We start from the raw sequence: 15,472 nt of genomic DNA, 5'->3' as shown, positions 1-15,472 counted from the left end.
GGGTGAGATTTGGTGCCTAGATACTGCCAATTTTTATGGAAGCATTTTTTATCATGAGGGTAGGAAAGTCCATTCATAAAATGTCCTTCTATTTTTACTTGTATTTATTTATTTATTGCTAGGCAGTGGGGTTAAGTGACTTGCCCAGGGTCACACACCCAGGAAGTGTCAAGTGTCTGAGGCCAGATTTGAACTCAGGTCGTCCTGACACCAGGGGTGGTGTTCTATCCATTGCACCACCTAGCTGCCCCTTGTCTTTCTATTTTTAATTTGATGAAATGTGAACATAATTCTAGTAAAGAAAAAAATCTTACCAGAAGATGCTATTTTCCAAGTTATTGAAACCAGGTTTTTTCTTGTTATTCTTTTTGACAGATTGAGTTAATTTTCTAAGAAATCGGTGTAACTCTAGTATCTCATCAAAAAACAACTATATACTTAAAACACACTCTGTCCATTCAGTCATCAAACATTTATTAAGCATCAGTTATATTCTAAGCATTGAGAATGCAGAATAAAAATGAAAAAATTCCTTACCTACAAGTAGCTTTTATGGTTCTTGAAATTCTGGTTTTAAACCCATTTCTTTTAAATCATAGGCAGTTGTACTTTTCCCTTTCCCCAAAGAAATCTTTTATTTGAAGTGACCATTAGACATTTTTCCAGGTAGATGTAATTTTAGAAATAATGTCTCAGAGGGTTCTGGGAAGATAGCAGAATAAGACAGGAAATACTGGGCTCTCCAAATTTCCCTCACAAACAAGACAAAATATCACCTCAGAGTAAACTTTGAGCAGCATAAATAATTAAAACTTGGGATAAAACAGTTGTCCTCCTAAGACAGCTTGAGAGGACCTCAGGAAAGACTCAACCTCCAGGGGTAGAGGTTTGGCCTAAGATAAGTAGAGACGCCTCCAGGGAGACTCTGCTGAATCAACAAAAAAAAAAGAAGCCCGGGGGCAGCTGACTAGGGGAAGATTAAAGGACCCTCCACTGTCAGGAGATGCCAGGCCCAGTTGTGCTGACCAGACTCGGCTTTTGGTGAGGAAGAGCCCTACTGGCTGTGGGCACCTGCAGGAAAACAAAGTTCCTGGTTATGCTTCCAGGGATGAGCTGGAAGTCTGGAGCTGCAGGAGAAATTGCTGGGAACAAGAGCATCTGCAGTGGCAGCATGGCTGGGGGCCTAGCCATGGGGTGGTGAGGAGTGCCAGAGGTCAGGCACTGCCCCTGGGGCTCAGAAAACAACAGTAAGAAAAACCTGAAGTCTGAGGCAGCATCTCCGCACCTGGGACTAAAATATGACCATAATGATAAGTTGCTAATAATAATAATAATAATTATGGGTAAACAAAGGAGAAAGAACTCAACCATAGATAGCTACTGTGAAGATAGAAGAGATACAGGTTCATGCTCAGAAGAAGATAGTGAAGTTAAAAAGGCCATTCCTACTTCAAAGAAAAATGCCAAATAATCATAAGCCCAAAAACAGTTCTTGGAAAAGCTTAAAAGGACTTTAAAACTCAAATAAGAGAGATTGAGGAAAAATTAGGGGAAAAAAATAAGCACAATCCAAGAAAATTATGAAAAGAAAGTCGACCAATTGGAACATAAAATAACTCCTTGAAAACTTAACTTGGGCAAGGGGAAGCTAATGGCATTGTAAGACAAAATCAGAAGAATGAAAAAAAGAGAGAATGTGAAACATCTCATTAGAAAAACTAGATCTAGAGAACAGATCAAAAAGAGACAATATAAGAATCATTGGACTGCCTGAAAGTTATGATTAAAAATTATTCTCAATACAATATTACAAGAATTATTCAGGAAAATTGCCTGAAGTTCTAAAAAGAAAGAGTAAAATAGAAATAGAAAAAAATCCACCGATTGCCAACTGAAAGAGATGACAAGATGAAAACTCACAGGAACATCATAGCAAAGTTTCAAAGTTCCCAGGGTAAGGAGAAAATACTACGAGCAACAAGGGAAAAAAAAGCAATTAAAATACTGTGGAGCTACAGTGAGGATAACACAAGACCTAGCAGCCTCTATATTAAAGAACCAGAAGGCTTGGAACATATTTCAAAGAGCAAAGGAGCTAGGTTTGCACCAGAAATAACTTACTCAGCAAAGCTGAGTATAGTCTTGAATTTAAAAAAAAGAAAGTATTTAATGAATTGATAGACTTTCAGGTTTTTATGACAGAAAGACCAGAACTCAATGGAAAATTTGACATATAAGATCCAGGAGAAACATAAGATAAATATTAAAGACCAATTATAAGGGACTCAATAAGGTCAAACTGTTTACTTCTGATATGGGAAAAAGTTATTTGTACTCTTTAAGAATGTTATCATTACTTATGTAGTTTGAAAGTATATGTAGATGAAAGGCTTGGGGTTGAGCACAATGGGATGATTCTAAAAAATAAAATTGAGTAGGAAGAGGTAAAATGGAGAAATTATCTCATACAAATAAGGTATGAATGAAAGAATTGTTACAGTGGAAGGAGGTGGGGGTGCAGAGTGTTTTAAATTTATAAAGAAATAGGGCAAAGGGACAGGATAAGAGAGGGATTTTCAGAAGAGTATATAAATCAAGAAGTAAGAGGGTTTGATCTTCGAGTCAGGAGGACCTGAATTCAAATGTGACCTCACACATTTACTAGCTGTGTGACCCAGGGCAAGTCACTTAACTCTGATTGCCTCAAAAAAGAAGTGGAGGGAGTAGTATAAAGGAGGGGTTCGTACAGGGGTGGGTAGGTTAAGGACTAGGAGGGTAAGGGGAGAAGATAAGGGAGAGATTCTTTTAAAAGGTATTGATTAGGGAGGTAATGGTTAGAAGCAAATCAAATGTGTGAGGAAGTATAGGGTAAAAAGGGAAAAATAGGATAGAGGGAAATATACATTATTGGTTGTGTATTTTAATTATTATAAAACTTTGAATGGGATGGACTCAACTATAAAATGGAAACATAACAGAGTGGATTAAAAATCAGAGTTCGACAGTCTGTTGTTTACAAGAAAGACATTTAAAAATGAGAGATACACAGAGTTAAAGGGCTCCGGTAGAATTTATTATGCATCAGCTGAGGCAAATAAAACAAGGGTAGCAATCATGATTTTAGACAAAGCTAAAGCTAAAATAGACTTAATTAAAAACATAAAAGTATCATAGGAAATGAAGCAATATCAATGCTAAGCCTATATACACCAATTGCTATAGCATCTAAATTTTTAAAGCAAAAGTTAAATGAATTTCAGGTGGAAATATAGAGTACCAAAATAGTAAGTACTTTAACCTTCCCTGCTCAGAATTAGATCAATCTAAACATTAAACAAGAAAGAAGTTAAAGAGGTGAATAGAATCTTAGATAAGCTACATATGATACTTATCTGGAGAGAACTGAATGGGAATAGAATTTTCTCAGCAGTACATGGTATCTTTACAAAAATTCACCGTATATTAGGGCATTAAAAACCGAAAAATTAAATGCAAAAAAACAGAAATACTAAATGGATGCTTTTCAAATCACAAAGCAATAAAAATTATATTCAATAAGGTACCATGGAAACAAATATTAAAAAATAATTGAAAACTAAACCTAATTTTAAAGAAAGTGTGAGTTAAAAAACAAACTATAGAAACCCATCAATAGTTTCATTAAAGAATAACAGTAATGAGACAACATATCAGAGCCCATGGGATGCAACAAAAGCAGTTATCAGAGGAAAAATTATGTCTCTAAATGATTATAGCAATAAAATAGAGAAAGGGCAGACCAATGAATTGGACATGCAATTAAAAAAAAACTAGAAAAAGAACAAATTAAAATTCCTCTATTAAACATCAAATTGAAAATCTTAAAAATTAAAGGTGATATTTATGAAACTGAGTATAAGAAAGCCATTGAATTAATAAATAAAACTAAGAGTTGGTTTTATGGGGGGGGAAGACCAATGAAATAGATAAATCATTGGTTAATATTATCAGAAAAAAGAGAAGAAAACAATCACTAGTACTAAAAATGAAAAGGGTGAAATGCCACTAATGAAGATAAAATCAAAGCAGTTATAAGGAATTATTTGGCCCAATTATATGCTAGTAAATTTAATAATTTAAGTGAAGTGGAAGGATATTTACAAAAATATAAAATGCCTAGATTAACAGAAGAAAAAATGGAATATCTGAATAAACCTGTTTTAGAAAAAGAAATTGAACAGACTGTAAGTCAGCTTCCTAGAAGAAAAGCATCAGGACTAGATGGATTTATAGGTGAATTCTGCCAAACATGTAAAAATCAACTATTTCCAATATTAAATAAATTATTTGGAATAAAAGGCAAAGAAGGAGTCCTACTAAACTACTTTTATGAAACAAATATGGTACTGATACCTAAACCAGGAAGAGCAAAGTAGAGAAAGAAAATTATAGATCAATTTATTAATGAATATGGATGCAAAAGTCCTAAATAAAATACCATTTAGAAGACTACAATAATACAGTACAAAGATTATATGTTGTGACCAAACAGGATTTATACCAAGAATGTAACAGTGGTTTAACACCAGGAAAACCATTAACATAATTGAGTATATCAGTAACAAAATTAACGAAAATCATATGATTATATCAGTAGATGCAGAAAAAACTTTTGATAAAATACAACATTCATTCCTTTAAAAATATTTGAAAGCCTATGTGAAAATGGATTTTTCCTTAAAATAATAAGAAGCATCCACCTTAAACCATTATTTGTAATAGGGATAAGCTAGAAGGTCTTCTCAAGTAAGATCAGGAACGAAACAAGGATGCCCATTGTCACCGGTATTATTCAGTATTGTATTAGAAATGCTAGCATTAGCAATAAGAGAAGAAAAAGAAATTTAAGGAGTCAGAATGGGCAATGAGTAATAAAACTGCCTTTTTGCAGATAATATGATGATATACTAGGAAAATCCTACATATTCAACTAAAATGTTATTGGAAACAGTAATTTTAGGAAATATAAAACCCACATAAATCATCAGCATTTCTATATATTAACAACAAAACCCTGCAAGAAGGGATAGTAAGAGATACCCCATTTAAAATAACTATAGATAGTGTGAGATACTTGGGAGTATGCCTAACAAAACAAACCTGGGAACTACATGAACATAATTATAAAACACTGTTTATGCAAATAAAGTCAGATTTAAATAATTGGAGAAATATTAATTGTTGATGGGTTGGCAGAGCCAATTTGATAAAAAGACAGTTATTTATTCAATGCCATCCCAATTAAATTACCAAAAATATGTTTTACTGAGCTAGAACTTGTTTGAAAGAACAAAAGGTCAAAACTATCAAAGGAATTAATGAAAAAAAAAATGTAAAGGAAGGAGGTTTAGCAGTACCAGATTTATATGTAACTATACTATATAATGGAGTATTTACAAAACTATCTCGCACCAGCTAAGAAATAGAAAAGTAGATCAGTGGAACAGAGTAGACATAGAAAACACAGTAGCAAATGATTATAGTAATCTTGTATTTGGAATAAGAATTTTTTATAAGAATTCATATTTGGTTTAAAAAAAATTGTTGGGAAAGCTGGAAAGCTCCTGGCAGAAACTGAGCGTAAACCAATCTTACGCTGTTTACCAAGATAAGGTCAAAATGTATATATGACCTTGGTATAAAGGGAGATAACTTGAGAAAACTAGGACATAAAACATATTACCTGTTGGACTTAAGGATAAGAGAACAATTTGTGAATAAACTCTAACAAATAAAGAGTTAGCATTGTGAGGTATGAAATAGATAATTTTGATTACATTAAATTAAAAAGGTTTTGTGCAAGCAAAGCCAAGATTAGAGGGAAAACAAAGTTGGGAGAAAACTGTGTCAAATTTATAAAGAATACAAATCATTCCCCAATTGATAAATGGTCAAAGGATAGGTGCAGGCAGTTTTTCAATGCAGAAATCAAAATGTGTGTGTGTGTGTGTGTGTGTGTGTGTGTGGTCATATGAAAACATGCTCTAAACTTACACTGTTGATTAGAGATGTTAAAACAACTTTGTGGTATCTTTCACCTATCAGATTGGCTAAAATGATAGAAGGGGAAAGCTACAAATGTTGGAGGCAATGTGGAAAAATTGGGACACTGATTCACTGTTGTTAGAACTGTGAATTGATCCAGTCATTTTGGAGAGCAATCTGGAATTATGCCCAAAGAGTTATAAAATTTTGGATATCCTTTGACCCAGCAATATCACTATTAGGTCTGTTTTCCAAGGTGATTAGGGGGAAAGGAAAATAACTTATATGTTCAAAAATATTTATAACAGTTCTCTTTGTCGTGGCAAAGAACTGAACATTGAGGGGGATGCCTGTCAATTGGATACCACAAGTTGTGGTACATGATTGTGATGGAATACTACTGCACTATAAGAAATAATGAGCTGGTTGATTTTAGAAAAACATGTAAATACTTGCATGAAATAATGAAGAGTGAAATGAGCAGAACCCAGAGAATGTTGTACATAGTAACAACAATATTATTCTAAGAACAACTTTCAATGACTAAGTCATTTTGAGTATTATAAATATTCAAATCAACTACAGGGGAGCTATAAAGGAAGACACTATCCACATGCAGAGATAGAACTGATAGATACAGACATACAGACATACTTGTGTATAAGCTTTCCCTGGGGCAGCGGAGGGAGGGAGGGAGAAAAAAAAGTGCATAACGGAGAACAAAATAAAACTTGGAAGCACGGAAAAGCAGGGTAGTTTTGAAAACAGTGTGTATTCATTATGTAGTTGTTTTTTTTAGCAGCGTGAAATGGAAATTCATGGTTTTATATTAAACCCTCTTTTTATGTTGTCCTGTGTACATAAAAATGTTTCCTTTTTTTGGTCTTTTTGTATTTAAGTTCAGAATGATTTTTTTTTAAATCTGAGAGTGATTATTTCCCTCCCTTAAAAAAACTTTATATAAATTGGTAAACATCAAAACTTGCAATTTAGTATCATTAAAGTCTCAGATTTGTACTTCTATTTAGCCATATCTAAGTAAGCTCCCTTAGTGATTGTAGGTGAATTAATACTTATGTTAAAATAATAAATCAATCACAACTATTATTAAACTGTCTACCATATTATCTTGTTTGTCTTATTTTAAAAATGATCAGTTTTACTTCAGGTAATTCATATAATTCTATAGGACTAGTTTAGTATTATAAGTAGTTTTCTATTTCCATACTTCTATTTAAATATTATAGGTATTTTATTGATAATCTCCCTTAAAGACAGATTGTACTGGCATTTTTTTTGGTGAGGCAATCGAGGTAACTGACTTGCCCAGGGTCACAGAGCTAGTAAGTGTCAAGTGTCTGAGGCCAGATATGAACTCAGGTCTTCCTGACTCCAAGGCTAGAGCTCTATCCACTTTGCCACCTAGCTGCCCCCTGGCATTTTTAAAGGAGTGTTTTATTGTATGTATTGGCCTTGAATCTTATGTCCTTGTTTTGAGGGTTTAAAAATATCTAAAGCCAAACTGTTAAAAATCAAGAATAAAACTGTAAGAAAAAAATTTACATAGAGTTTAAGTTATTTTATTTTGCACTTGAGAGGAAACAGTTGTGAACCTTTCTTAATTTCACCTCTATTTATCCTTAAAATGTAGAATGGATATGTGTTATTTCAGGAGACACTTTATTTTCTCCTGTCACAAGTTCATGATACATATTTTCAAAAAGCTCACAATGAAAATAACTGAAGTATAAGGGCAACATTTGTTGCAGAGAATGAAGAGGTTAAGAAACATGTAATTTAATGCTTAAAATTCAGTGACACCATTGTGAAAAGTAGGTTTAGAAGGAAGGTGAAAAATGTATTGGAAATGTTGGTTCAGTTGTAAGAAACAAGAAAGGCCAAAGGCTTTGTAAAGATTATAAAGGTAAGTCTCATCCCTGTTTCTCATGAATACGTTCTTGAGGAAGATGACTCTTTTAAAAATTTATTTATTTATTTGTTTGTTTGTTTGTTTGTTTGGCAATTGGGGTTAAGTGACTTGCCCAGGGTCACACAGCTAGTAAGTGTCAGATGTTTGGTGTGAGGCTGGATTTGAACTCAGGTCCTCCTGACTTCAGGGCCAGTGCTCTATCCTCTGCACCACCTAGCTGTCCCTTGAGGAAGATGATTGATAAGCTGGGGATGTTTTAAGCACTAATTAACGTGACAAAAAATGAATTTAATTACCTATTTTAACAGGCAGTAACAGCTAGCTAGTTACTGTTACAGTACTCACTTCCAAATCAGTTCTCTGTATATAGTCAAACCTCTGACTAGTTAGATCAGAGATCAAAACCAGCAACAAATTAGAAGAAAAAGGAGATGATATAGTGAGGCAACAATCATTGAACTTATTTTAAGTAAGCTGTTGATACACACACAAAAATGAAAAATAGGTATAAAAGAATAAATATCTTGTTCTTTCAGATTTTCACCATTTACTAAAGAAGTTTAACCAGTATAAATTAACTACCACAACTACGAGGTGAAAATAGAACAGAATGCCATTTCAGTCAGCAAACACTTCATTTCCTTGCCATACAAAGAACTGTTATGGCCAAGGACAATATGCAACTTTAAAATCTAAACTCATTTGGACAAGCTTTAAAAAGAGGATGATGGATAATTATGAGTAGCATTACCTTATAAAAGAGCAAGAAGCAGTTGAGAATCATTCCTGTCCACATCCAGTTTATAGTTGTTCACTTTGCTTGCAGTTTAAATAAGCTGCCATTTTGACTGGTATGGTGGGGGAGGACATTTGATCCTATATACAGCAGTAGGGTCCCAAAGGTGTGATATTTTCCCTAAAGCAGCTAGTTCAAGGCTTGAAACATGCTGTGTTTTTTTCTTTATAGCTTTCTGCATTTTAGAAACCTGAGGTATAATGGCAGCAAACCAGATACAGTATTTTGCTTGTGACCAACATGTTTTTCTTTATAAACATACCTCTTAAATTTTTATGTAAATAAATGCATTTTGCCTTAATAAGTACTTCTTGTTAGTTTGGTTGTACCTTTGTTTTATAAAATAGGCTATATAAAATAATTTACCAAGAATAAGAGCTTTAATATTTTTAATTCAAAAGGTACTTAATTTTTTTAACTTGATTCAAAGAGAATTTAACCTTTTTATTTTATTTTAGCCGCCTACATAAGGAATGGTTTATAAATCTTTCCATTTGTCAAATATATTATAAACAAATTATTAGTAAAATATGACTATTAATGATAAATCCATAAGACATTGCCACCAGACCTTGATATGTTTTGGAATCTACAAAGGGGAGGACCCTTCTAGGGTGCAAAGCCCAAAATATTTCTGGACGTGGGCCAAGAGTTGATGGGATCTCTGGGAATTTAAAGTTAAAGCCACTGGTCAGACTTTCTGATTTAGTAAATTTATAGTAAAGAGGTGTTCTTTCTGTTCATTGACATAAGGAATAGTTTATAATTGTTTACTTAATATATTCCTTTTTATGATTCCAGGCTGACTTGGAACAGTACAAAAAGGCTCTGACTGAGGCAGGATGCAACCTCACTCCTTTGCAATACATCAAACAGTGGAAGTAAGTCTTTTTTATCTCTCCTTTAAATTTATCACTTGAGAGGTGTCATTTAATATGATGGGGCAGAACACTGTTTAGATGTGGAGACAGAACTCTCTTCCTTAGCCTTTCCACTCCCAAAGCCTCATAACTTTACTTAAAATAGTAAACATCTAGACAACCCCATTTCATCTTCAGCTCTCTCTCCCTCACCTTCCAACTTTTTCTGTACTGTATTTGTCCCCCTTGAATAACTACTTCGTAACATCTCTTAGTTTAAACTTAAAAACCCATCCAGTCAGTTACCACGTCTTTTCAAATCTGCCTCCACAATGTCCCTCTTATCTGTCTCCTTTTCTGTATTCATATGACACCCAACCAAGTGTAAGGGTCTCCTGACTTCTAAGTGAGTACTCTTTCCACTACATCCTTGTATCCTTTTTTGGTCTAAAAAAAAAGAAATAGAATGAGACTTATTGTGTTAGGAGCTTTCTCCACCAGCACAGATCACAGTGGGTCTGCATAGTAGATAAGGCTTAGAAAATTGCCCATTTCACTTCGAGGTTAAGTGACCTGCCCAGACTGACATAGTAAGTGTCAGAGGGAGGCCTTGAACTCAAGTCTTTCTGACTCCCAAGTTCATCGTTCTACCCAGTATCACCCTCCCTTTAAAATAATTGTAATAATAATGATGACTAAAATTTACATGATGCTTTTTAGTTTACTAAATGCTTTACTCACAACATCCTTAATCATTGAAAGATCCCTCTCAAGCAAACTTGACCATTTATGTCTCTTTTAATCCAGCAAATTTTAGAATGTTGTCAAGAGTTTGAATTTTCCCTTAAATTATTTTTAATATATAGGTTGAGATTAGTGGCAGAATCATCTCTATTCTCGGAATTTGCCACAGTCAAAAGTAATATTCTTAAGTACAATTATAATAACATGATTCTCTAAGCCAGTTTTAAAAAATCAGCCTTTATCTTCATGTTGTCATTTTGTAGGGCCTTTGCCAAGATGGCTTCAGCTCCAACCAGCTATGGAAATACTGCCACTAAACCAATGGGGTAAGTAACTTTTTTTAATGATTATCTAACTCCTCTTGCTTCAGTTAACCAAGCAGAAATGTAATTAATTTAAACTGTACCTGAGGCACGTTCATTTGTTGGAAAAGCCAACCCAGCAGTCCAGAGGAGAATCCTGCCAAAGGTGCAGTCATGCTAGTTGGGGACAGCCTGAGCACCAGAGTCTGGGTATCATAACCCTGTGGTAAAACTATTCTCACCAAAAATTGATAAACTTTTATGTTTTATAAACCATTATTAACTATAGCAAAGTATGCTAAGTTTCATTGAGAATCACAAATAGCAATGTATTTGTAGTAGTTTAAATTCTAATTTTAAAAAATGTAAGTGAACAGGTTTTATGAAATAACATCAGAACATTTTGTATACTGCTAATGGTTATTTCCTTCAAAAATTTCTGTTTAATCCATTATGATGCTTCATTTTTTTTTTATTTTGACAAATAATTGATATAGTACACGTTATTAGGAAGAATACTTTATGGCATAATTGAATGAAATTTTTTAAGGGTGATGAATGTTTCAACAATATGACTGCTTTTGAAAATTTAATATGTATAGTTAGGAATTCAGGCTAAGATGCATTCATCATGTGCTGTTATGAGAATAGACTGAACACTTAAGTTCAGATGATAAATCCAAAATGCTTTTCAAATCTAAAATGAGTTGTAGCTTTTTAATAGTTAACAGGCAGAAAAAGATATGTTTATTTTCAACATCTTCATTCATTTTGTTTTACTTAGCAAAAGCAAGGTATTTAAATTGCTTTCTTCAGAGTTATATCTCAGCATGAAGAATATAGGAAAAGAGCAAAGGAAGTCCCTTAAAATTGTTAAATACCTAAAAGGTAATTTTTTGGGGGGTGAGGCAGTTGGGGTTAAGTGACTTGCCCAGGGACACACAGCTAGTAAGTGTCAAATGTCTGGTCTGAGGCTGAATTTGAACTCCGGTTCTCCTCATTCCATGCCTGGTGCTCTATCCACTGCGCCACCTAGCTGCACCAAGACAAAGTATTCTAAAGACTGTTCATCATGCTAGCTATTTTGTTAGTGATTATTGACAGAAAAATAGTTGTGAATATTATAATGGTCAACAGAATTACAGAAATCTATGAAAACAGATTGTTATTCAATATTCTGTGAAAATGAAGGTAATCTATTGAGAATCTGTAAAAGTCATTTGTATTAAGTAATCTATCTTTGTATTTTTGCCCCTAGTCTCTTATCCCGGGTCATGAACACAGGGTCACAGTTTGTGATGGAAGGAGTGAAGAACTTAGTATTGAAACAACAAGTAAGTAAGATTATTAGGAGGGGTGATAGGAGAACGCCTTCCATCTGTGATTTCATCAGTATAGGGAATTGTCTCTAACTTCTGTGCAGTTTATACTTGCATAGAGAGTTACTTGAAGCACTGAAAGATTGTTTCTTAACTCAAGTCACGTAGCTAGTATGTGTTAGAGGCAGGACTTGAACCCATGTCTTCATGGCTTCAAGGTCAACTTTTCTATCTCCTGTACCACACTGACTTTTATGAAAAGTAGGATATTGTGTAAGAAACACAAATAGTTGGACAAATTGAACTCAGTTTTAATAAGTTGATTTGTTTTCAGATCAAACTGAAGTAAAATAAGCTTTCCTCCCCTCCCCCCCAAACTGTAGCATACACTTACTACTGTTTGTAGTGTAAGTCATCTACCTTTTCTCAGTTTGCATTATTAAAATATTTCTGTGAGTTTGCTGCTTTGTACTACAGTTACTTGAAGATTCATTTGTAAGTCAGATGTAACCTAACATGATTTTTCCTCATAGAAAGAATGCTATAAATGTTTAGGTTCGTTTATCATGAATTCAGAGATCACATGCTCACTCCCTACCATCATTTCTTCTTTGTTGGTTAGAATCCAGTCATTCTGGGAAGGAGTCATACTTATTTCCTTTTGCTTTTCTTAAAAATAAATTTTATTGATATTTTCTGTTTCTTACATTACCATAGTTATCTAAATATCCCTTTCCTTAGCCTTCCCAGAGAGCCATCCTATATGACAAATAGTATTTTTTAGAGAGAAAAAAAAGTCAGCACAATTGATCAGTACATTGAAAAAGTCCAATAACTTGTGCAATGTGTAGCACCTGTGGACCTCCCACCTCCATGAAGGCATAGGTTGGGGGCATCTTCTCATATCTCTTCATTTAAGTCTTGCTTAATCTTTATAATTTTGATACATTTACTTTTGATATTTTTGCTGTGTAGTTGTTTTTTCCATCTATGTTATTGTAGTTACTCTGTCTGTTGTTTTCTTGGCTCTGCTTACTTCACTGTACATAAGTTCATTCTTCTCTGTATTCATGCTTCTCCATATTCATCACACACATTTTCTTCTCATAGCACAGTAATATTCCACTGGATAACATGTATGTACCACAGTTTGTTTAGCCATTTCCCAAGTGATGGACATCTGCTTTTTTTTTTCTAATTCTTAGTTATCCCAAAAAGTGCTACTATAAGTATTTTAGGGTATATGGAGACTTTTTAAAGCCAGGAATGGCTTGTTTTGTTCAAAAAAGTTTTGGACATTTTAGTCACTTTTTTTTCATAATTCTAAATTGCTTTCCAAAATGATTGTACCATTAATAGCTCCGCCAGCAGTGTATTAGTGTGTTTCCTTCACCTTTTGAAGAATAAAATTATCACTAAGTCATTAAGAATTTGATTTTGGCAGAGAAATCTAGAAAGCCTTTGCAAATGTGTAGATAATTGCTTTCAGCCCTGTAGTTACTATCATAAGACTCTTGAACTTCCATGCTTGGTTTGTGATCTCTTTCTCTTTTTTTAATTTACTTTTAATTTTCTGTTCCAAGTTCTCTTCCTACCTCTACCCTTTCCCCCATTGAGAGAAGGCAAGAAATATGAAAGGAAATAAAAATATGTTTCATTTTGAACTCTGAGATAATCAGCTCTCTATGTGAAGGTGGATAGCACTTTACGTCATGAGTACTTTGGAATTGTGGTGGATCACTGTATTGATGTGATCTGTTTCTCAAGTGGGGGGAAGGAAGGAAACAAACATTAAGCACCTATTATGTGCTAGGCACTATGTTAAACACTTTACAGATATCAAATTTGCTCCTCACAATAGCCCTGCAAGGTAGGTGCTATCATTATCGTCATTTTATAGTTGAGGAAACTGAGGCAGACAGGTTTAATGACTTGCGTAGGGTCACACTGCTAAGAAGTATCTGAGGCTAAATTTGACAAGTCTTTATGATTCCAGGTCCTGCATGCTATTCATCGTGCTATTTAGCTACCTTCTTCACCTATTTCCTTCTCCTGTCCAAATGGGTCTGTAGCATACTCCATGTTACTTCTGTTTCTTTCTTCATAAACCTAATCAAATGTTCCTCTGGTTCCTGGCTTTTCTCACCCATGTACATGTTCTTAATTTATAATGCTGCTGTACTACTTCTTTCATCTTTTGTTTTTTTTGTTGTTGAATAAGGTATACACATTTCCATGGTAGGTGTATTTCAGAAATGAAAACTACTGATATATTAAGTTATGCTGGGGTCATTTTTTGGTTTCTAAAACATTCTGGGTTTTTAAAGTTCTTTTTCTGTCCACGTGAACTTTTTAAACTCTAAGCTATGTAAGGAAATGGGGTGTGAAAATATGTAGGATTAACCGTGTTTGTTTGACTTTTCTTTTTCTAGTAAACTTAGAAGCTTTTTAATGCTGTCTTTTTATGGGCAACATGAGTTTTGTGCATCATAGATATCAGCTGTCACATAAAATCTCGAATGATATTAATGGCTTTAGAAGATATTTATATGAGGATAATTTTGCAAGAATGTGGTGATGAATAATGTAGTACAATGAGTTGCATAATTTGAAAGCCTTCTGTTTCACTCAGATTTGTTTGCCAAAATAATTCCTCCTGTTAAAAGATGTTAACGCTTAAATGTTAGACCTGCTGTGACCATACTGATTTGTGCAAATTCCATCAGTTGGTATCAAGTATTCAACCTTGTTGTTCATTCTGATATGTACTACATATTTTCATTTTTTCTTTAGGAAATGAGTCTTACATATCCAGAAATAGAAATGTTCTGATATTCATTATCTTTCTTTTTTATTCTGTAATTCAGTGTGCAAAATGTTTGTGGTAGTCACTACCTTTCATGTAATAACAGATATCTACACATCCTCTGTTTTTCCTCAGCAGTCTGTCTTGTTGATTGTCATTAAGAGTGTAATATTGTCCTACTTTACTTTATTCACTGTCATGGAATTCGGTTTTAAAATGTGCAGAAGCTCTATTTCCTGTTTTTATGACACTGAAGACTCCTTTGGTGCTCCCTCTGCTTTTTCGTCACGGTTGCCATACACTTCTCATCTTAGTCTTAATTTAGGTGCTAGGACTACAGGAGTACTAACATTGGTTCCAAACTAAGCATCCCCTTCTAGGAGACCTGTGTTTTTAGACAGGAGTTCTGATAGTCAAGACAGTAGGAACTCTTGTTATCGCTACACTATTGCTCATTTGATGAGGGAATGGACAGGCACAGTGTTAGTCTAGATGTTGAGAACAGAACAGTACCACACTGTCAGGCCAGTAGTTAGGAAGACTCATCTGCTGAATTTACTAGCTGTGTGACCCAGGGCAAGCTACTTAACCCTGTTTGCCTCAGTTTCCTCATCTGTAAAATGAGCTGGAGAAGCAGGTGGCAAGCTATTCCAGTATCTTTGCCAAGAAAACCCAAATGGGGTCACGAAGG

At 34.2% G+C, this 15,472-nt stretch overlaps 1 protein-coding gene across 5 annotated transcripts in view; it reads left to right on the top strand.

Annotated features, from left to right (window-relative positions):
• The window catches only part of SCFD1 (sec1 family domain containing 1), a 110,808-nt gene that overhangs the window by 77,701 nt on the left and 17,635 nt on the right, over positions 1-15,472 (top strand). For all 5 annotated transcript variants that reach the window (XM_021004259.2, XM_021004261.2, XM_021004262.2 and 2 more), the window contains 3 exons: positions 9,552-9,631; positions 10,618-10,680; positions 11,915-11,990. In XM_021004259.2, the coding sequence (XP_020859918.1) occupies positions 9,552-9,631; positions 10,618-10,680; positions 11,915-11,990 (219 nt within the window). The remainder of the gene's footprint in view (positions 1-9,551; positions 9,632-10,617; positions 10,681-11,914; positions 11,991-15,472) is intronic.

Source organism: Phascolarctos cinereus, unplaced genomic scaffold (genome assembly GCF_003287225.1).
Source record: "Phascolarctos cinereus isolate Bilbo 61053 unplaced genomic scaffold, phaCin_HiC Scaffold_3;HRSCAF=262, whole genome shotgun sequence".
Lineage (NCBI taxonomy): Eukaryota > Metazoa > Chordata > Mammalia > Diprotodontia > Phascolarctidae > Phascolarctos > Phascolarctos cinereus.
The sequence above is the reverse complement of the archived record's forward strand: the minus strand, read 5'-3'. Positions and strand labels throughout refer to the sequence as shown.